The sequence below is a fragment of the Chenopodium album genome, chromosome 6 (genome assembly GCF_948465745.1).
Source record: "Chenopodium album chromosome 6, dcCheAlbu1.1, whole genome shotgun sequence".
Taxonomy (NCBI): Eukaryota; Viridiplantae; Streptophyta; class Magnoliopsida; order Caryophyllales; family Amaranthaceae; genus Chenopodium; species Chenopodium album.
The window spans coordinates 76510388-76533045 of NC_137839.1; the positions used below are offsets into that span (position 1 = coordinate 76510388).

At 35.7% G+C, this 22658-nt stretch overlaps 4 protein-coding genes across 6 annotated transcripts; all 4 read right to left on the minus strand.

The window, feature by feature from the left end:
• Window positions 1-257: 257 nt before the first annotated feature.
• On the minus strand, window positions 258-3279 carry LOC145636388 (cysteine-rich receptor-like protein kinase 25). Its single transcript, XM_081687942.1, has 7 exons — window positions 2398-3279; window positions 2125-2247; window positions 1862-1983; window positions 1413-1623; window positions 1060-1294; window positions 820-970; window positions 258-724 (listed from the first exon to the last, which is right to left on the minus strand). The coding sequence occupies exons 1-7, from the start codon at window positions 3215-3217 to the stop codon at window positions 407-409; spliced, it is 1980 nt and encodes a 659-aa protein (XP_081544068.1). The 5' UTR covers window positions 3218-3279; the 3' UTR covers window positions 258-406.
• A 1864-nt stretch (window positions 3280-5143) lies between these two features.
• LOC145637309 (putative cysteine-rich receptor-like protein kinase 9) lies at window positions 5144-6146 on the minus strand. The gene is made up of 2 exons (XM_081688773.1): window positions 5416-6146; window positions 5144-5240 (listed from the first exon to the last, which is right to left on the minus strand). Exons 1-2 carry the CDS (start codon window positions 6144-6146, stop codon window positions 5144-5146), a joined length of 828 nt encoding a protein of 275 aa, XP_081544899.1.
• Window positions 6147-7159: 1013 nt separating this feature from the next.
• Window positions 7160-11310, minus strand: LOC145636382 (cysteine-rich receptor-like protein kinase 25). Of its 3 annotated transcripts, none has more exons than XM_081687934.1 (8): window positions 11076-11136; window positions 10398-10969; window positions 10106-10300; window positions 9446-9579; window positions 9148-9358; window positions 8085-8322; window positions 7772-7922; window positions 7160-7668 (listed from the first exon to the last, which is right to left on the minus strand). In XM_081687934.1, exons 2-8 carry the CDS (start codon window positions 10855-10857, stop codon window positions 7345-7347), a joined length of 1713 nt encoding a protein of 570 aa, XP_081544060.1. In that variant the 5' UTR covers window positions 10858-10969; window positions 11076-11136; the 3' UTR covers window positions 7160-7344. The 3 variants fall into 3 exon arrangements, with proteins under 3 accessions (XP_081544060.1, XP_081544061.1, XP_081544059.1); XM_081687935.1 differs by having other exon boundaries at window positions 10398-10995; window positions 11076-11122; XM_081687933.1 differs by having other exon boundaries at window positions 10398-11310.
• Window positions 11311-20205: 8895 nt separating this feature from the next.
• Window positions 20206-21392, minus strand: LOC145636392 (antimicrobial ginkbilobin-2-like protein). The gene has a single exon (XM_081687946.1). It carries the CDS (start codon window positions 21234-21236, stop codon window positions 20382-20384), a length of 855 nt encoding a protein of 284 aa, XP_081544072.1. The 5' UTR covers window positions 21237-21392; the 3' UTR covers window positions 20206-20381.
• Between the last annotated feature and the right edge of the window lie 1266 nt (window positions 21393-22658).

Sequence of the window (22658 nt, forward strand, 5' to 3'; positions counted from 1 at the left end):
ATATAAAAGTAACAAGTTAATACGAGCAATGTAAAATGATAGTTCATATGATTATAAATTGTGACAACTCCAATACTCCTTCAACCATCCTATCGTGGATGTACATATTAACCAAGCATGCATGCAATGTTCCACCTTTCTTAGTTCTTTTGAATATTATTAATTTACGATAGGATAAACAATATGTGAGTAAGACAATAATATTATATATACTATCTTTGATTTTTTTTAGTTGCAACTATAGGGTATTATTTGTGAGATATAAAATATTCCAAAGTTGCAATTAAAAAAAAAAAAAAATCGAAGGTAGTATAATTTTTATACAATTTTGGCTCTATCATTTGTGATTTAAGAGAAACATTTTTGATAGGGAAGAAAATATACAGTATTCTACAAATCCCTTACTCTACCGAGGATAAACTTCTGTTATGTTATCACTATTAGAAAGAAATTCACCAGAAGATGATACACCCATATTTTGGTGTAAGCCAAATGTAATGTTGGTTGATGGACCAATCAAAGGCGGTTCCGGTTCCGAGAGAGCTACTTGGTGGCCATTGAGTGCCGACACTATCGTTGCCATTGTTGGCCTCTTGTTTGAATCTTCTTGTATACAAAGCAAGCTAATATGGATGCATCGTTCCATTTCGTGGCCCGGAAATTTTCCTTGAAGTCTAGGATCTACCAAATCCATTGTTGAGTTGCTCTTCCATAAATTCCATGCCTAAAATCAAACATAATAATTTGAAGTTTAGATTGAAAATATAAGTCCATTATATATAATAAGGCAAATTACGCGAAGTTGAGTAGTGAACTTACTCGTAGAGGTAGACTTTCTTCATGATAAGGGAAGGCAACTGAGCTACACATATGGCCACTTATTATCTCTAGAGCTATTATTCCGAAGCTATAGACGTCTGACATGACCGAGAAACGCCCCGTTAATGCATACTCCGGAGCCATGTATCCACTGCAGTACATAGAATGTACAAAGTTTGATGATTTGAGAAAAAACTTGTACCATCAATTAAGAAATTCATCATGTAATAATATACTTACTATGTTCCAGCGATTTTACTCGTGTCAGCGTGAATTTGATCCCTTCCAACAAGTCTTGCTAATCCAAAATCTGTAATCTTTGGGTTCATAGTTTCATCTAAAAGAATATTGCTAGATTTTAGATCTCGATGAATAATCTTTAGCCTCGAATCTTCATGGAGGTATAATAGTCCCCTGGCCGTCCCAAGTAAGATCTTGTACCGGGTTTCCCAATCTAATGATACACTATTTTGGCCTACAATTGATATAGAACATGTTATGAAAATATGAAATACAAGATTTTTAATTTACAAATTAGCTGCCTAGGATAAAAAAAAAAAGAGTTGATAGTTTAACTCATGAGATAATTATACCAAATAAGACTTTGTCGAGACTTGCATTAGGCAGTAATTCATAGATAAGTAACTTCTCTTCTCCATGTAAGCTAAATCCTAATAGTTTAGCCAGATTATTATGCTGAAGCTTTGCTGCTAAAAGAATCTCCGTCTTGAACTCTGATATGCCTTGTCCGGAATATATTGACAACCTTTTTACTGCTATTTCTTGCTCATCTTGAAGTTTTCCCTACCAAGGCGGCGATATGAAACATGGTTAAAAGAAATATGGTTCATTCTTAATAAAAGAAATAATTATAAAAAATATGATTGAACCAAAAATAAAGGTTTGCTTATGAATAAGCATATACGAAGTATGTTGATGGTTAAAGTTATAGGTTAGCAAACACGTACACCCAAAAAACGGATAAGAAGGCATTGTGGGAAGGGACTAAAGGAGAAGTTAAATTATGATTGTAAAGTTGTACCTTATAAACCACACCAAATCCACCTTGTCCAAGTTTATTACTTGGGGAAAAGTTATTTGTCGCGGCTTTAATCACCTTGAACTCAAATTGTAATGACTCTAGTCCAGCAATATCTTCCATATCTGTAATAATAAGTAGAAAGACATACATGGTATAATAAGCTTATAATTTGGTTCAAAATATAAAATTGTTTAGTAATTGTGGTAATTTAAATTAAGATTATACTCTTACACATAATAAATCTGCAAGTTAAATAAAATTACCTGAAGATGGTTTTGAGTGCTTACTACGATAGATACAAAACCAAGCACAGGAGAAAAGCAAGATTGCTACAACTATTGGTACACAAATTGCTTCGACGATATGTGAAGATCTTTTCTTCCTTCCTGTGTAGTCAAATTATATGAAAATTTCAATTTGGTGAAGCAAAATCAAACATATTAAATCAGATCGAGCGAGTATACTTGTTATGATACTATTGTACATGTTATCTCTATACTATGTTGTACTCGTACATAAATTTAATCAACTTTTACCGGTTGGAGCCTTAATCTTTGTGTTTGGTGGGTGTGTCGCCGAGGATGAGTTGAAAAACGGGTAAGTTATTGCTGAAGAGTTATATAAGGGAGCCGTGTGATACCAAACAATACAACTAGGCAACAAGACGCGAGCACTGGTGCTTATATTTGCGAGTCTCCCAATAGCAATCGTTAGGCAGAGATGACAATCCTTGGTAGTAATTTCAGGCACACACTGTGCCATCTCATACAAGCTCCCAAATCCTGTTATATTAACCACTCTCATTTTAAACCTCGTCTTTGGAGACGAGTTATCAACTGTCGATAGAGCCAAATCATACATGCTTCTCCGCATATATTTCTCGAAGTGGACTACTTGATCTCTAGTATTGTTTTGCGGCGTTGATATTGCTATCCAGGGCGATACATCCATTCTGCCAAAAAAAGAGTACTTGGAATAACGGATCATACAATTTTCGTACCAAATAATAGCCTCCGTTTGGTAGGGGCACGCCTTGAGGATTCGATCTTTGGCTTGATTGATACAAGCATTACAACCTCGAGCAGTTTGGTCAAACCGACAAATGTATATAGCATAAACTCGATTGGGGGTTTGGCCTAGTGAAGAGTTATAATAAGCCGCGCTTGAGGCATGGGAAGCAAAATTTCCTAGCAAATTATATAGGTTGTACAGGTACAAAGGTGAGGCTCGATTACTATCAAGTGACGAATTTGCACTGCCTGTGCAATTGTAGCCAATATAGAGCGCATTGTGTGTTGTAGCAATAACAATTGGAAAGGGTAGGATGGTAAACAATAATATATACAGTCTCGACATTTTTTATGTGTACTACAAAATGTGGCTATGAATATTAAAAATTGCAAGTGTAAAAAAATGAAGACGACACCAAATCTTAGCTTACATTGTTGTCGTCTTCATTATTCTTAGTAGTCTCGTTGTCAATTCAATAGAAATCTTGTAATAAATATAAGCGACGCGTCACTCGCTAACCTCCTCGTTGTTGTATTCGATCGATCAACTTTGCCGCCTTGAGATGGCCGATCTCTAGAACCTACGTACACCGTACATCTTTCGTTTGGATAGTTTCTAAGGATAAATAAGGAAACAAGCATTTAATGCCGATCTTGACCGCTTCGATGCTCATAACTATTATACATCCAAATAAATAAAAAAGTATCTAATAAAGTAATAAATATTAAAACCTTTGACGTAGTCTGCATGTGATTTTGGACTGATTTCTGTTTTATTATGTGCTTTATTTTTAGGATTTAAGAGATTCCTGTTTTGGGTGACAATCATTGTCAAGAATCAAGATGTTTATCTCAAATAATCCTTTGAAATATAGTGCTAGAAAATGGTTGGAAAGAATGAAAATAAATATAGGGTAATACTATATGTAGCCCTAAGAGTTATGAATAATTATTTAATAACTTTCCTTATTTGGTTGGAAAAATGCATGACAAAATCACGCGTAAATTAGTATAATACATATTATATTTTCATTTGTTTTCCATTATTAGCTTCTTATATATAGCCCCTACATAACATGTCCATAAATCAATGGGACAAATACGTTGCCGCTTGGATTTGATTTCCAATTCTTTACTGTTGTCAACTCCAAGTCTCCAAACAACTTTGTTTGACAAAACAAAAATAATAAAAAAATAAATAAAAATCCTTCTATCTCTAAAAGAAAAGCCTCATTTTTCTGCACAAATGGTATGATTTATAGATTTTTAAATACTTAAATTAATTAAAATTGATTTTCCTTATTTTAGAAATTCATTTTACATTTTTTGGAAAATATTTATTTTGATTTTTGATTTTTTTTCTAATTAATTAATGAAAATTAGTTTTTGTTTTTATAAATTTAAAATTATACAATTTAATCATTTTTTTCAAGAATTAATTGAATTAATTTTAATAAATATTAACATATGAAATTAATTCCAAAATTAAAAAAACTTAACTGTTCACTTTCAAAAATTATGGTAGAGGTTTTGGAGGGTAATTAACTAATTAGTAATCCTATAAAAAAATAAAAAAAAATTATCCTATATATAAAACGAAAGGGGTTTTGGCTGATAAATTTTACTTTTCCAAAATACCCCAACCTTCTCCTGTTAAAAAAAAAAAAAAAAAAAAAAAAAAAAAAAAAAAAAAAAAAACTTAAAAAACTTATAAAAAAAACATATCCTTTAAAGAAAATCTACCATCTTAGATATAAATAAATAAAATCCATCTTTTCTATTTTAATTATATTTTTTGAGGTAAGTCAAAATATATTAGTTAGCCTACATGACATCATCAACATATATATTTTTTTAATATATTTTATCAAGAATTTTAAAACCCACTAATAATATCCATCCACTAATTTTTTTTTAATTAGAATTAAGGAGATAATATTGTAGAACAAAACAAAGAATTGAGCTTGATAGAGTATTTATATTGCAAAACGCACATATTGGGTGCTACTCTGAGCTTGTTTATATAAGTGAAGTGGATTTCCTTCCTAAATTCAAAATTATCTAAAGGACTTTCTTCATTTTTTAAGTATAAGTTATTAAGAAACACTTTTTTTTTTTTTTTTTAAGTAAAGTATAAGATACACTTCCTAAATTCATAATTACTCGATATAAAATAAATAAATAAATGTAGTACTCGATATATAATGTTTTATCATTTCCTTTTATAGAAGTTTTCGCCATCAATCCCTTAGTTAGCCTCCTACATCATCCTTCATTTGTAGTCTCTTACAACCACTTTAATTCCTTTGAACAACACCCAAGTTAAACAAAAATATGCACGACCACCACTATGAACTAAACAATCAAAACTGATCAATAATAAATCAATCATAACCAAATAATTCATAATAAAATTTAACCAATAATTACCAGCCGGAGTATTTGCTCTTACCCAAATTAGTTGTGGGTTGACGTGTCCCCGAGGTTGAGTTGAAGAACGGATATGTTATTGCTGAAGAGTTGTAGAAGGAAGTTGTTTGATACCATACAATACAACTAGGCAACAAGGCACGGGCACTCACGCTTATTGCAACCCTCTCAATCGCGGTCATCAAGCAAAGCTGACAATCCTTTGCAGTTATTTCTGGTAAACATTGTGCTGCCTCGTACAATTTACCAAATCCTGTTATATTTACCACTCTCATTTGAAACTTTATTCCTGTAGTAGACGAGCTATTAGCTGTCAAAATGGCTAAACCGTTCATGCTCTTTCGCAAACTCACTGTGAAATGAGCTACTCGTTCTTGATGGTTACTAATGTTCCGGCGTTCACTTATTGGTACCCAAGGATCTACGTCCATTTTGCCAATAAATGAGTACCGAGAATAACGCATCATACAATTTTCGTACCAAATGATAGCCTCCGTTTGGTAGGGGCAGGCTTTGAGGATCTGGTCTTTCGCGTCATTGATACAAGCACTGCAGCTTTTAGCACTTTGATCAAATCGACATATGTAGAAAGCATACACGCAGTTGGGGGTTTGGCCTAAGGAAGAGTTATAGTATGGCGTGCTTGAGGCATGGGAAGTGAAAGTTCCTAGCAAATTATATAGGTTATACAGGTAAAGCGGCGAGGCTTTGGTACTATCGATTGAAGAATTTGCGCTACCTGTGCAATTGTAGCCAATATAGAGCGCATTGTGGGTGGTAGCAATAACTGTTGGAAAGAATAAAAAGGTAATACGCAATATAATCGTAATAAGTAGTCTCACCATGTTATATCACTTATATGTGTAAATGTGTGCACTAGTTATCTGGACTGTAAAATTCAAGTGAAGAAGAAAGAAGATGGCTTTTATTTATTTCGTTGTACTAGTAGTACTAAATCTACTAATTTCATTTCGTTGTCTCGATCGATCTTCAATAGGGATTAATTGGACTACTCGTCACGTCACGTAGATTAACTAGGTCAATTAGGGACGGAGGACTAGGCCAACCTCTATCATTCTCATGAACAGTTTCGAAGGCTAAAATAGGAAACAAGGCTACAATCTCAAACGTAATCCTTTGCAAACTTATGAAAATTAATACACCAAATCATACAAATTCATACCAATTCTCTATATAATCCTTAGACATAGTCCAAGAAATTTATGTGAACATGTCGTATGCTTTAATTAATGTACTATAAATTAGTTGGTAAGATTGATATTACTGCAATGGGACCAATAATATGATTTGTTTTTTGGTGTTCTACCCGGTTCACCCTTTGGGCTAATCCGGATTCGGGGATCAATTTTGGGTGGTTAGGTTCCAGTCCCCTCCCGATTGTTGTTGCGGGGGATCGAACACGAGTCCTCCCTACCAAGTGTAGTCCCAATCACCACTACACCAACAACCAATTGGTAATAATATGATTTGTTTGGTTTGGGTTTAATTATGAATTCTTATATTGTCGTACATTTGCTCTTTCACACATCAAAGAATCGAGTACAATTGTTAAAATTAATCTTTCTTTATACAATATCATCTATAAAAATATTAGTGCTAAATCATTTTCACATAATACAATTATTTCTTTTTTTTCTTTATAATAAAATATCCTATCCATTTTACAATAACTTTAACATTTGCTCTATACAGTTTCATTATATGTTTTTACCATTAATACCTTTAATTATATACTGCATACTACAACACCGTAAAAAGCGATGACAGTTTAAATTTACGTACATGTGTATACAATTTTAGTAGTAGTAACACAAAACAATAACTCACACTGCCACGCTTTTGTTCAATTAGAATTCAAGGAATGTTCAGAAAATTTTTTGATCATAAACACAACTCAAGATATCATACAACAGATAGTGAGAGAGCCAAATCAAATTGCATCACATGTACTACAGCATTCATCAAAGTATGATACCTTTTGTGTCTTCAAACTAAAGTATTCAAACGGTGCAACCCCCATGTCTATCTCGGGTATAAATCCCGCTCGACTTCTGCATCCCAGGTTACAGACTTGGACATGGATTGATCAGCCGCAGTTGAATCAGTTTGCTGTCCATCATTAAACTGATGGGGAGAGATTATAGGTGTTGAGGGTAACGGTAGGGTGACAGAACCATTAAGCATTAAAACTACTGCTGCCATTGTAGGTCGTCGTACCGCACTTCCTTGAACACATAACAACCCAATTTGGATGCACTTCAATACTTCATTTCTTGTATAATTGTCATGCAATAATGTTGAATCTAATAGTTCCAAAGATCGCCCTGCATTCCACAGTCTCCATGCCTTCGAAAGAAAGAGTAGAAAAACACATGTTAACCATACTTTATAGATGATACAGAATTAAGGACTAGAAATTAAGAGTTTCATGCGAGTGAGCTAGACATACAAGAACTGGAATATCTTCCATGTGTGAAGACTGGTAATGTAATCTGTTCTTCTGACCGCTGATGAGCTCTAGAATTATGATGCCGAAACTATAAACATCAGATTTATCAGAATACTCCCCTGTTAACATGTACTCTGGTGCCATGTATCCACTGCATGCGCCACAACAGTATAAGATGTTTACATATAAGATAATTTAGAAATAAATATCATGGCAAATGCGAAGTTGAGCAATTAATAACCAATTTCTTTAAACTTCAACTTCAACAAAGAGTTTAGGCAAGTTTTGAAGCAAGAGAGCAATTAAAGCATACTGTGTTCCGACAATTTGGCTGGTATTTCCAAACTTTTGTTCCCTTCCAAAAAGCTTTGCCATGCCAAAATCACCTATTTTGGGATTCATGTCCTTATCTAATAAAATGTTGCTGGGTTTAAGATCACGGTGTATAATTGTAAGGCGGGAGTCTTCATGAAGATACTGAAGTCCTCTTGCTACCCCCATTATGATTTTGTACCGTGTTTCCCAATCTAGTGTTCCCCGCTTTCTTGGATCTATAGTCACATGAATACACACAAACACAATGCAAATAAGTCATTTGGAGCATCTATGTCATGATTATCATTTTCACCAGACTCATGGCTACAAATCTAAGCAAGTGAAGAGTAACATCTACAAGAGTAATCATATTTATTTTTGAAAAATTTAGTGAACATTGAGATGTTTTAATACTTCATGTAGCTTAATTAAGAAACCACACTTATCAATATCTGGCTTCTTTCATTTTGTGATATGTAAATCTTGCCCAAATGTTGTACTTTTGTGTTTTTTGTTAATCAAATAGTTTTCAATCATCTATATACGGTATGTAATGCTCTGTCAAACAAACAAATACAAAAGAATTGACTTTTTAAAACAAAATTATACTCCATATTTCGTTGTTGACCAAATCATGTACTTCGAATATTTCCTTTGAAATTTTCTATTACAGCTTTCCATCAACTGTAATATGGGAAGTTTAAGATTGAACTTATATTTAAAAATTGACTATTTGGTTTTTTTTTTTTTTTAAATGAAAAATGGGCTACACAATTTGAGAATTGATGAGTAATTAATCGAACAGTATTTTTGTTTAATGGTTATGAAGTACGTAATATTTTTTTTCTTCAAAAACTTATTAAAAAATGTCAGCTTAATTACTTTCCTTAACAACTATTCACAACAACAACAACAACAACAATAATAATAATAAATAAATAAATAAAACTACTTCCTTCAAAAGAGAATCAGAGATATATGAAGTATAAATGCTGTAGACTTTTACCTATTACTTTTTTAGAAGAGAAAAGTAAAAACAACAAGGAGTTTGAAGAGAGTACCAAATAAGAACCGATCAACACTTGAATTAGGCAAGAACTCATAAACAAGTAGTTTTTCATCTCCTTGAGAACAGAATCCCAACAGCTTGACGAGATTCCTGTGCTGAAGCTTGGCCACAAGACGAGCCTCGGTCATGAACTCCTTAGCACCTTGTCCCGAGTTGCCAGAGAGCCTCTTTATAGCTAATACTTGTCCACTATTCAGGGTCCCCTATCAATTTCCACAAAGAATACTAAAGATAATATATAGTCTAGGAGTACAATTTAGATCAATGGTATTATACAAAGGATGTATTACCATGTAAACAGCACCAAAGCCGCCTTCTCCTAGCTTGTTATCACTTGAGAAGTTACTTGTTGCATCTTTCAAAATAGCAAAATCATATTGCACAAACTCTGTATCACCCAGACTATCACCTTCTTCGCCTCTAACTGTATTGGGATTTGGGAATAACAATAAAATAAAAATTAAAAAAGATTGATCCAGATTTTTTGTATTAGCTATTAAAATAATTTAAATCTGAGTTAGGACTATTCCAATATCACCCAGACTATCACCTTCATCACCAATCGGTTTTAGGATAAATGTTGCTCATGTAAAATGTTAGATTGGTCGCAATGTCTACTTTAATTATTTACTTCTTATAATTAAATTTTCGATATTGATCATAAAAAGATGTGTCTCCTAAATGTCCAAACTCAAGTAATGCATATAATAACTGTACTCCATATAAATATATATAGTTAGTAAAATATATGACAAGTCAACGAGCAATTTTTTACTAATAAAAGTACCCCAGTGTATTTTAGATGTTGAAATTCAGCTAATTTATTTTTTTAAAAAAAATTCAAGGGAGAGTTTATTTCAAAAAAAAAAAAAAGTATGACGAGTCTTTCCTTAAAAGTCAAATGGAACATATTGGATGAGGTTCTAGGGAGAATATGTTAAATGGGTTACCATTATCTAGTTGTTGAGGTGGTGGAGCTTGTGTAAGAGTTGGCGTAGATTCTTTTCTTCTCATACTTGGCCGCATACACAACCATAGACTAACAAGAAGCAGCAAAAATCCAACGGATGCCCCAACAGCTATCGCGACAATTATTGGCCGCTTCAATCCAGTGGTTGCTTCAGGAGGTTCATTAGAGGTTTCTCCTTTTACCAAAATTTATAAAATAGAAAAAATGATCATAAGAACATAATAACAATGTCAACTCCATTTAAAAACAAAATAGATCGAATAAGGACTAACCTGTAGTCACATTTGATGGTGGAGGAGCTGGTAATTCATGGTTTATGTCAAAATAGAATTTTTCTGTGGTATCATATCTCAAGTGGCAGCTTGGCTTGAAGATAAACACCCTCGCACTTGCATTACAACAGCCTGCCATGTCGCTTAAAGCACTTGTCAAGCAGCTGTTACACCCAAAGTCATCTATATCAGGGGTGCATTGAACGAGGCAGTAAACTCGTTCAAAAGTTGCCCAATTGGCATCTCCGGTAGCAAAACGTCCGGATGATGTACCGATTACTGCTTGTCTTATTAAGCTGTTAAATTCTCTTGCAAGCACTGGAGCAAATGCACCATAGTTTGAAACATTGAATTTAAAGCTCCAAAGGTAAGCCGCTGGATATGTTTCATATGAGGAGAAAATAGACCTGTTTGCATATCTCAACATACATTCATAATACCAAACCGTTGCCTCTACCATCAAAGGGCAAACTTCCACTATCTTTTGGGTTGCTGCTTGGATGCATTCACTGCAGATATTGAAGCTAACATCCTCACGACATTGGTACAAGCCGTAAACTTTGTTGGGGATACTGCCAACAGTTGAATCATAGAACTTCTGAGAGGAGGTATGAGATGAGAGATCGGTGAAAAGACGATTGAGATTTTGTTGGTAGAAGCTGCCATCGGTATAATTACCTTTTGCAGGTGCACAGCCAGTAATGTTAACGTAGGTTACCTCGGCGTCACCTCCATAGAGTAGGCCAAAACAAATCAATATTAGTAAGGTGAAAGTAAACATAAACCTTCCCATGAAGACGAAGAAAAGGGGCTAGACAGCCTAAAATCTACAGTAGGAAAGTTATCAATAACATGCAGGCTAGCTTGCAAAGACCAAACAATTAGTACTTTATTCCTTTTACTAACATAATACGTATTTTAACATATATAGCCTGCAAGATAGTACCAATGGTTAATGTAGAACAGTTCAACCTTATATTAGCTTCAATTTGAATAGAACTCATAGAAATACATTTGTAATACTATTAATTTACAAAAATAGGGTATTTCAAAATTTTTAACATCAACTTGACTAAAATTTTATAATGTATAAGAAAGCCTAATAAACACCCACTAATTATCTAGTCTTCCAAAGAATAATCTGAGCTGAGGGAATAATGATGTGACGGTCATCACATTAAGCCACATTTAGAGAAGATCATGCACTTACATGTATAGTTTAATATCTCTGACTAGGTACTATGAAGAAACACTCACTCTTTGATTTAGTCTACTTGAATATTTTTATATGCTATAGAACAAGCCTGATCTATGTCTGCAAGTTGAGACACTTCTTTTGTTTACTCTTGGTCTTAAGATGATCATTATATGATTCTTCAACAGCCATTTGAGAGAAATAGGACAGATATACAACCTCACAAAGTAAGGTACTTCCATAATCGAAAAATAATAGCTTCATTTGTCATTATGTGTTTTCTTGGAAGTAATCAAGGTGTAGCAGCATTAATGGTCAGTTATTCAAGTTGGACTTCTCTATCATGTTGATTTTATTTTCTGTTGTTTGTATGTTCCGAGTTACATTAAAGAGTACAGGACAACAGGTTTAAATTTCCTTAAAAGCAACTGTTCTGAGCTAGAATAATTAATCAAGAGATTTATTGACTAGAAAATTTCAATTCCCTCTAATAATAATTGACATTAAACATTTTCTTGTGCTTTTATTGTCTTGAGAAAACTAATATCTATCTCAAAAACAAATTATACATGTTTAACATATAAATTAAAATTAAAAAAAAAAAAAAGGTAGAAAACTCTAACTGGTTGTGAATTGGCTAGCAACTTCATTAGCCTAATTTACACAAAGTTTGGAAAGAGAGAAATGAAGGGAAAGGAAGGGAAGAGAAAAGGAAGGATACATCAACTTTTGTTTGGATATCCAATGCAAGAAGGGAAAGGGAGGGAATTGGAAGAATTCATTTTCCTTCCCCTGTTGAAAAAGAAGAACAAGGTTACATTCTATTCACTTGAACTTATTTAAACTTACAGTGTGTTTGGATAAAGAAAGGGGAAGGAAAAGAAGGGAAGGCGGGAGAAGAGGAGAGGAGAGGGAAAAATGGTATGTTTTCCTTCCAAATTTCTTTGGAGGGATCAATTTCCCACAATATAATTCCTCCTTTTTTTCTCCCCTCCAATTCCCTTCCTTCTTCATTTGTTATCCAACTGAAAGATACTCTATCTCTCTATTTCCCTTCCCTTCCTTTTTCTTCATTTTTTTCAATCCAAACACACCGTTATGTGAACTTATCTAACCTCTAATTGAGAACCTATTTTAGTTGCAAATTGAACTTATGTAAACCTCATAAGCCTTATCAAAAATTTGAAAAGGTCGACAAAACAAGGCTTCATACATGAGGGTGGTATGAGAAAGAGGGATAAGGATCAATCAATTAATCAAAGTCTTAATCCCATAAGTGGGGTCGGCCGAAAGACGGATAAGGATATGAGAGCAAAATACTACTTGAAAGATAATTAAGAAGATTATAAATTTATTAAAATACAGTTGATGACTGACATCATACAAGAGCATAACCTACTGATAAAAACATGCATTACCACCAAGTCCACCAGTCCAAACTCAAAATGCAAAAAACTCAAGCAGGATTTCCATCAGTGCTGTCTGAGATTTTGTGCTACTGGTATTTTGTTTACTATTGCAATTTGGAGCCCTTTAATATCTAAGAGCTATTATAATCATCCAAAGTCATGCTTTCCAAAATACCAAAAAAAAAAAAATTAAAATAATACGGAGTACTTATCTGATTTTAAATGGTCTTGTAATCATCCGGTGCAGCTGTCACTTAGACTCTCTACCTACACATGTGTGAAACCAAGTATTCTCATCATACAAACCTGGCAAAATAATAGAACATATATTTAAAAGAAGATTTTAGAAAGTCTTATGCAAAGTAGTTTGCTAATAATACAAAATGACAGTTTAGAACAGTTGTAGACAGTTCTTGAAGCTGTTGTATGCAGGTCAAACCTATATATTCGGCAGCAGACTGTAGAAAGTTCTTGAAGCTGTCGTATGCAGGTCAAACTCTGCATAAATTGCAAGTAGTAAATACATGGAGTTGATACCAACTACCAAGTGTTAAATTATACAATTATATGTAGAAAATAAATAAATGATTATGAAGTCATTTCTAAAAGTTTTGCCTAAAAACATCAAATAAGTTGGAAAAGAATAGGAAGACATTGATATATTATGAAACCAGAGAAAAACAGAGGAAATCATAAGGATTATATTTCCACTTGAAAGAAGTCAATCAAACTCAAGACACGGTTCAGAAGAAGACATGTACACCAGAAAGGTTTGGAGCAATAATTAGATGTATGAACTCAATCAATCTCTAGACGACAAAATTATGGACAAAGGAGATGGGAATCCCACAAACAACACTAGAGAGATCCTTCCGTAATTGGGGATACTTACAGCCACAACAACCGTAAAACCACACACTTCAACTGATGCTGCAACTCCAAATAAATTTCTAAGTCCATTAAGCAAGAGACACAGATTATCATATAGAAGTACTACTTCATAGGACAACTCGCAAAAGTTTCATCCTTGATATTGCAAAAGCCTTACAAAATTCAAAGTTCTTCTCCACTAATATATATCATGAATTCTATAGACAGCTTGTCACTACTCATCTTAACACCAAGACATATCAGCAAACATACAGTGGTAGCATTGCGGAATCCCACCTCATTCGCCTCAATTACAAGTTTTAAACCAAATTTGCCTCATCTTAGAGCATCAACACTCGTGGGTGTAAAAACTCGTCAAAAACAATGCAATTTTTATACCATGAGTGACGATGGTCTTAGAGGTATTTTTAAAATAAATCTCTTCAACCTCCGTATCAAACACGAAACTTCCTTGAAAATTTTCTTCCCACAATAATTTAATATTTCAGCATAATACACCTAAATCAATTCCCTTTGATTTTCTAACCTTCAATTACATTATTCAACTTCTTTATTAGCTAAAAGTCTAAAACCCTTCTTTCAGAAACATCAATAATTTCACAACCACGATCAAACGTAGTCACATAATTATAGCAAACATAATTATTCAACCAAACGGAAGATTAATTTTCCAATAATTTCAAATGACAACTAAGTAAGAAAATTGAAAATTACATTGCAATTAATGTTCAATAATTGTACCCAAAAACCCCGCAAATTCCATCAATGAACAAAAATCTAAAGAACTAACACATTTAATTGGCTGAGAATCACACTAATTGGAAAAACACAAGAATTTCAACCACGATTATGAATAAAAGAGAATGAATAAACATTTAACATTACCCAAATGAAAATGTGAGAAAATTAAGTACTCACATTTCGCCGGAATTAGTCCACCGATCACCGGCGCTACTGTTTGACCAGAAGACATAAGTTGGCCAGAATGTCGGTGCCCGGTGGGGCGGTGGAGTGATAACGGAGTATGTTGTTTTTCACGAGAAGCATTGTAAATTAGCCATAAATAAAAAATAAAAAAATTACTGGTACTTTAATTTACTCACAAGATGGAGGTGGAGATACATTCATGGCTTCCGCCGATGCCGGCAACACTGGAATTAGTGGTATCCATGAGGTTGCCATTGAGAATTAAGCATGCTTTGAGACTTATCTCCGAAGCTTTCCAAGCCAATTTTCCCCTCTCTGATGGTTTTATGAATAGTGCTCAAAACATAACCAATTCCGTCCCCATAACGTGTATGGTGTGGAATGTTCAAGGTGCTGGAAGTAGGGAATTCTTGAATGTGTTGCGTGAAACTATTCGAGTTAACAAGCCCTGTGTCTTTGCGTTGATTGAAACCCATATGGGTGGAGATCAAGCGGATCGAATTGCTACTATGTTGGCTTATGGTGGTCACACTAGGGTTGATGCCCAAGGATTTAGTGGCGGAATATGGGTGTACTGGAAACCTGAACTTGTAAGTGTTGACCCTATTGAAAAATCGAGTCAATACATCACTATGACCATCACTAGAAATGGTGAAGAACCCTGGTACCTGTCCACGGTTTATGCTAGCCCTCAACCCACCAAAAGGCAGGATCTTTGGAGGGATCTTTCGGAGTTTGCTCGTACTAATAATAAGCCATGGCTTTTAGCTGGAGACTTCAATGAAACGAGATTTGGATGGGAAAGGAATTCTAGTTGCAATGAGACTTCTCGAAGGAGTGCTAAGTTCAATCAATGGATTAATGATAGTGAACTCATCGAAGTAGAGTTTTCTGGCCCTGCTCACACGTGGGCGCATGGTACCACCCCTGAAACTAGACGCAGCGCAAGACTGGATCGTGTGCTGTGTAATTCGGAATGGAGTATGCAATTTGAGCAAGCAAGGGTTAAACATCTTCCCGCTCTCCAATCAGATCATTGCCCTTTGCTCATCTCTTCTAATGGTTTTGCCCCATTGGACTCTCTTGATAGACCCTTTTGTTTTCAAGCCGCTTGGCTTGCACATGAAAAATTTTCTGAATTTCTCGATGAGAAATGGAATGCTGATGCGCCCCTCATACCTCTTCTTACCTCCCTTTCAAAGGAATTACAATACTGGAACAAAGAGGTGTTCTGTAACATCTTTAGAGAGAAGAGAACTCTGATGGCCAGGATAAAGGGTATTCAATCCTCTCTTTCGACGAATAAACAGTCAGGTTTGATCAAATTGGAGGCCAAGCTTCGTAGAGACCTTGATGACGTTCTTCGACAGGAGGAACTTTTATGGTATCAAAAAGCGAGGGTTGACTGGATTGAGCATGGAGACCGCAATACAACATTTTTCCACCTAAGTACCATTATTCGAAGGTGGAAAAATAGGATTGTAGCAATTAAAAATGTTGCTGGTGAATGGGAACATGACAAGGCAGTGGTGAAAAATCTGGTGGTGGATTATTTTTCATCTTTATTTAAAGATGAGGGAGGTCCTACTGTATCTAATATCCCAACTGGAGTCTGCAATCCGATTTCTAGTGAGGACTGGAACAAATTAAATCGGTCGTACACAGTTAGTGATATTGATTATGTGGTGCTGAACATGGATGCCTTGAAGGCTCCCGGACCAGACGGTTTCCAAGCACTCTTCTATCAAAAGAACTGGAGTGTTGTTGCATCTAATGTATATGCCATGGCTCTCTCGGTTTTGGAAGGGAAAGGAATTCCATAATCAGTCAATGAGACATTCATTGTTTTGCTCCCGAAAATTGATTGCCCTGAATCTCCGTCTCAATTTAGGCCCATAGGTTTGTGCAACGTAACCTATAAAATAATCACCAAAGCTATTGTCAACCGTTTGAAGCCCATTTTACCGAAAATCATTTCAAATGCTCAATCGAGTTTTGTTCCGGGTCGTCAAATTACGGACAATATTGTCATTGTCCAAGAGGTGATTCACACAATGAAGAGGAAACGAAGTGGGAAAGGATACATGACGATTAAAATTGATTTTGAAAAAGCGTATGATCGTCTAAAATGGTCCTTTATTCGTGATACTTTAATGGAGATGCACATTCCGATTCGAATGATTGAGGTTATCATGGAGTGTGTTTCATCTTCTTCCTTGCGTGTGTTATGGAATGGTGAAAAAACAAAGGCTTTTAATCCTTCCCGTGGGATTAGGCAAGGCGACCCCTTGTCACCGTACTTATTTGTATTGTGTATGGAAAGGCTCAATCAAATAATTGAAGAAGCAATTGTTGCAAATCGTTGGAGGCCCATCTATGCAAGCCGTGGGGGTCCAATGCTGTCCAATTTGCTATTCGCAGACGATTTAATTATTTTTGCTGAAGCCTCAATTCAGCAAGCAGAGGTTGTGAAGGACTGCTTAGATAGGTTCTGCTGTGCATCTGGTCAGAGAATTAGCTTCGCGAAATCCCGGGTTTATTACTCCAAAAATGTGAACATGGAAGAACAATTGCGAATCAATGAAGCTTTGGGTATGGAGTCGACAGAAGACCTTGGCTTATACCTTGGGATGCCAACATTGACAAATAGAGTGACTAGAGAAACATATGCCCATCTTTGTGAGAAGATCGATCGAAGGCTCACGGGATGGAAAACCAAATATCTGTCTTTAGCAGGAAGGATCACTCTTACAAAATCGACACTCACTACCATGGCTAACTACTCAATGCAAACTGCCAAGATTCCCCGTATAACTTGTAATGAGATTGATAAAAAAGCACGAAGATTCATATGGGGAGGAAGTGAAGAGAAAAACCGAATCCACCTTCTCTCTTGGGATACATTGCAATTACCCAAGGAGAAAGGGGGGCTTGGAATTCGATCTGCTAGACAGTCTAATTCTGCTTTCTTGGCAAAGCTTGGGTGGAGGGTGTTAATCGAGCCAAACTCTCTATGGTCGAGGGTTTTAAGGTTCAAATATTGTAAAGGTAGGTGCGATATTGATATGTTTGCTCCTACCAATAATATGTCGAATGTGTGGAGGGGAATCACTGAGAATGCTAAGTGGGTTACCAAAGGTTCTGCTGTTGCTGTTGGTAATGGGCGTAGCACATTGTTCTGGGATCATTGCTGGGCTACTGCTCTGCCTTTGCGTGATATGATTATTGCACCGATTCCAGAACAAATTGATGGTGCTATTATTGAAGAAATGTGGACTGCAGGGGTAGGATGGAACTGGGATTTGTTTGCAAATCTTTTACCTTCGAATACTCTGAAGCAAATAGCAGCGCACAAAGTTATTGAAGACCCTAATGTTGCTGATATTCGCTACTGGAAAGGCTCTAAGACAGTCAATTTTTCTGTGAAGCAGGCTCACAAAATAATCAAAGATGAAGAGCACATCCCGAAAGATCCAAAATGGGATCTAGCGTGGTCTGCTCAAGTTCAGCAAAGAGTGAAAGTCTTTTTATGGCTTATTCTTCATGACAGGGTACTTTGTAACGCAAATAAACTCAAGCGCCACTTGACAGATGATCCAAGGTGTCGTAGGTGCAATTTGGATGCTGATGAAACTCTATTGCATATGCTGCGTGATTGCTCTTCTGCTACTGAGGTATGGAAGGTAGTGGGGAGCGCAGCTAATTATCCTTCTTTCTTCACAGGGGATCTGCAATCTTGGATGACAAAAAACCTCAAGGCTGATGGGCTTATTTACTCTGAGAAGTGGCCTGTCCTGTTTGCTCTTACCCTTTGGTGGAATTGGAAGTGGCGAAATTGTGAAGCATTTGGTAGAGGCAATGAAGTTCCTCCAAATAAGGGTGATTTTATTCGTGCCAAGGCTGATGAAACTTGGAAGGTTTTGATGGGTGAGTGTGCTGATGCTGTATCCCGCACTAGTAGCCCAGCAAGGAAGCAGCAGGTTCTTGTTCGTTGGCTAGCACCCCCAGCTGGTTGGTTGGTGTTAAATTCTGATGGGGCTGCTCGAGGTTCTCCTGGTCTAGCTGGGGGAGGAGGGGTAATCAGGGACTGTTATGGCAATTTTGTTCGTGGGTTTGCAGCAAGTTTTGGTGTGTGCCAGGCTTACAGAGCATAATTAATGGCCATGGAAATAGGACTCAAGATGGCAGTAAACTTAGGCATCTCAAAGCTCGAAGTTCAAATGGACAACAAAGCTTGTATCGAGGCTCTGAAAAGTGATCAACTCCAAAGAGGGGAAGGCATCCAAATGCTCCGAATTTGTCGGGATATCATTAGTTCTTTTGGTTGTAATTTTCGTATTTTTCATTGTTTTCGTGAGGGGAATAAGGTAGAGGATAGGCTAGCTAATTTAGGAGTCATTCATGAGGAGGGGACCCTTTATTTTGACACACCTCCGGTCGAAATAAAGGACCTGCTCAGGGAGGATGTCCTAGGTGTTACCACCCCTCGGTTAGTTGCTTAGTTTGTTTTCTTTGTTTGGGCTTGTTAGTCCCCTTTTGCACCAAAAAAAAAAAAAAATTTATTGAAACGTTAAATGTCGCCCTCAAAATTCTGTTACCGCCCATATTTATAATAAGATATTACGTTTTTACCCTTGTTATAAAAAATTAAATTTACCTGTAATATTACTTTTATGTCCTTAAAAATTTGATAATAATAACATTAAATACACTCTTGAAAATTGTATAAAATTATAAATTCATAATAAAAACACGGGTAAATTAGTATAATTAGGGTTTTATATTTTTATGATTTTCAAGTGTAAATTTAATGCTTATATGTAGCCCTAAGGGCTATGTATAGCATTTATCTATAGTAATTTTTGTAAATGTATTAATGGTAGACGTCCTTCCTCACTTTGTCCATATCTTCGGTTAGATATATGTATATATTTTATATATTAAAGGAAATATACAAGAAGTTGGGCTAGTCTTCTCTCAAGACTGTAACCAATCTAAAGCAATTAAAAAAAAAATTACTGTCTAAAAACTAATCAATATCTTGGTGTGTTTTTTTGCATGAAATGACCTAAAGAAACAACATAATCTGCTGCTCTATTGCCCTCTTTATAGATGTGCTTAGACTCGACGAAAGAGAAGACGAAGGACTTTTCTAATATCTTCCAGCGGTACTGAGCTTTACCTTGCAAAATATTAATTATAAGTAAGTTATCCCCTTTAATAAAAAAATATGGGAAAAAATGTGGGACCGTGCAAGAAGAAGGTCATTACGAAGGGCAGTAGCCTCAACAATAATTGGCTTACTTGTGCCAATATTATAAGACCGACTACAAATATGATTACCCAAGTGTTCTCTGATAACTACATTTGCAGCGCCTGAGGGCTGAGGCACCATGTACAGAGCCATCAAAATTTATCTTAACAACACCAAGATGAGGAGTTTGGTTATAGATACTCATGTGTATAGTATGTGAATTTTTTTTCAATAAGATATCAGAAACCGTTGCGTATATGAAACAAACAAGCTAGAAACTAGAATTACATATATATATACATTGTAGTTTACATTAAAGTAATGTATGTAGTCGATAATAAAACTAAGATCATAAGGAAATAGCTTGCCATGAAATTGCGGTAGCCATTGCTAAAGAAAGGCTCGTTATTGAATTTCATCAAGCAATTATAACCCAAAACTCGTCCACCAATAGCAACTGGCCGAAATGTAGAATATAAATTACTAATGCAATTGCTGCAGTTCATAGCGGATATATCAGGTGTACATTGAACAAGTACATATATTTTCTCCTGAGATCCCGTTACATCTACCACCTTTGTCGCGAAATTAGCCTTTGTCCAATTCCCATAGCTGGCTTCTCTAGCGAGTTCTTGCAACGTACTCATCAACGTCGTGTTGTACTGCTGGTTTTGTGCCAAGTCGTCTCCAAATCCAGCACCGGTGAAAGTATTATTTTCTCTATACACGAATGATCTAGAGTCGTTTGCATAGTGTACAACACATTGGAGATCCGTGTTATATGCAATGATGTTGGAGTATGATTCAAATGGGCGTCGATTTAAGAGATATTGTCTTACGTCCTTTAAGCAATTGTTGCATTTGTTAGCACTAATATCTCCTCGACAAAGGTAAAAACCATAAGCCCTATCGGAATCATCATCACCCGTAGAGGTATTAAAGAAGCCGAGTGAAGACTCGGATATAAGGTTGGAGAGGAGGGAATCTACATTGTTGAGAAAGTTTGGGTTTTTAAGTTCAGAATCAGGGCCGCCTATGCCAATTTGGTAAACATCGTCGGACCCGGAGCTCTCTTTTGCACCAAGGGAAAGAATACTAATTTGGCAAAAAAATGCAAAGAAAAGAAAACAGTTTGCTAGTGCCATAGTTCTATGCTTGATCATATCATGTATCAATATTTTTAGTATGGGAGAATTTATTTTATGAAAAAGTATGGGTGAATTTATAATATAGGGAATAATGGAAGTCTTTGATTTTGGATAAAGGATAAATCGTTGGATGATGGAATTTCAAAGGTAGTGCCGTGGAGAACTATTATAGAATGTGTGTTATGAGTTGTAAGTGATATATTATATGGACCATTAGAAGTCGCCTCTGATCTCTTTCATTTTTTATAAAGAAAGAATAGTCAAACCAAGGTGCTAAGTCTTGAGTTGTATTTTGTTGACTTAAGTTGCCAATTAGCTAAGGATCTACTCTTTCACGTGGTGTTATGGTTGTCTAAATTTTCAGGGTCTCAACATAAGTTTAGAGTCTAATAACCGATGATTTACAAATATATGATTACTTTAAAACTTATTTAACTTCTATGTCGGAATGAAACTTATTTACGGAATTACTGTTCATGTAGGCTCGAATAAGTTTATTTTTGTTAATTTTTTTTTTTAGAGTAAAACCGCTACCTCAAGTAGCGGTTGGAGTAAAGCTGTCAATTCGGGTAAACGGGTTGGGTTTGGGTCGGGTAGGAGTGGGTCAGGTCAACTCGGGTCGGGTCAATTCAGATTAATTCCATATAACCTATGCGGGTTGGGTTTGGGTTGGGTTATACTTGAGTCGGGTCACGTCAGGTAATACTTCTTATCGGGTTTGGGTCGGATTTAGGTCGGATTAATAACAGGTCGGGTTACATTCGGGTCGGGTGAATAATAGGTTGGGTTTAATTCGGGTTTTCACGGGTTAAAACGGGTTAGGGTAATTCTCGGGTTGGAGTCGGGTTCGATTCAAGTCAATAATTTGCGGGTTAGAATCAGGTCGGGTCATTTTCAAGTCGGGTCATTCTCGGGTTCAAGTCGGGTTCGATTCAAGTCAATAATACAATGAATATATAATATATTTAACTCTTAAATTCGAGGATGATGCTCCTTTCTTTTGCTGGTCTGGACTGACTTGGTCTCCCAAGACAAAATGCTTTGATCAACAATAATAAGGTGGTCTAAATTGCATTTAAGGTGATTTGAAATCGGGTCAGGAACAATTTGGGTTGAATTTAGGTCGGGTCAATAACAAGTCATGTTGATTTCGAGTCAGGTTAGTAAAAAATCGGATTGAATTTTTGGGTCGGGTTAGTAATAAGTATGGTAAAATTCGGGTCGGGTCAATAACAAGTCGAGTTGAATTTGGGCCAGGTCAATAACAATTCGGGTTGATTTCAGGTCGGGTTTGTAACAGGTTGGGTTAAATTCAGGTCGGGTTAGGAACGGGTTGGGTTGAATTCAGGTCAGGTCGGGTTCGGTGCAAGTTGTAAACCGATAAATTGGCCATTTAAAAGCAAATTGAATGGTTCCACACACCCAATCGGACTCCTG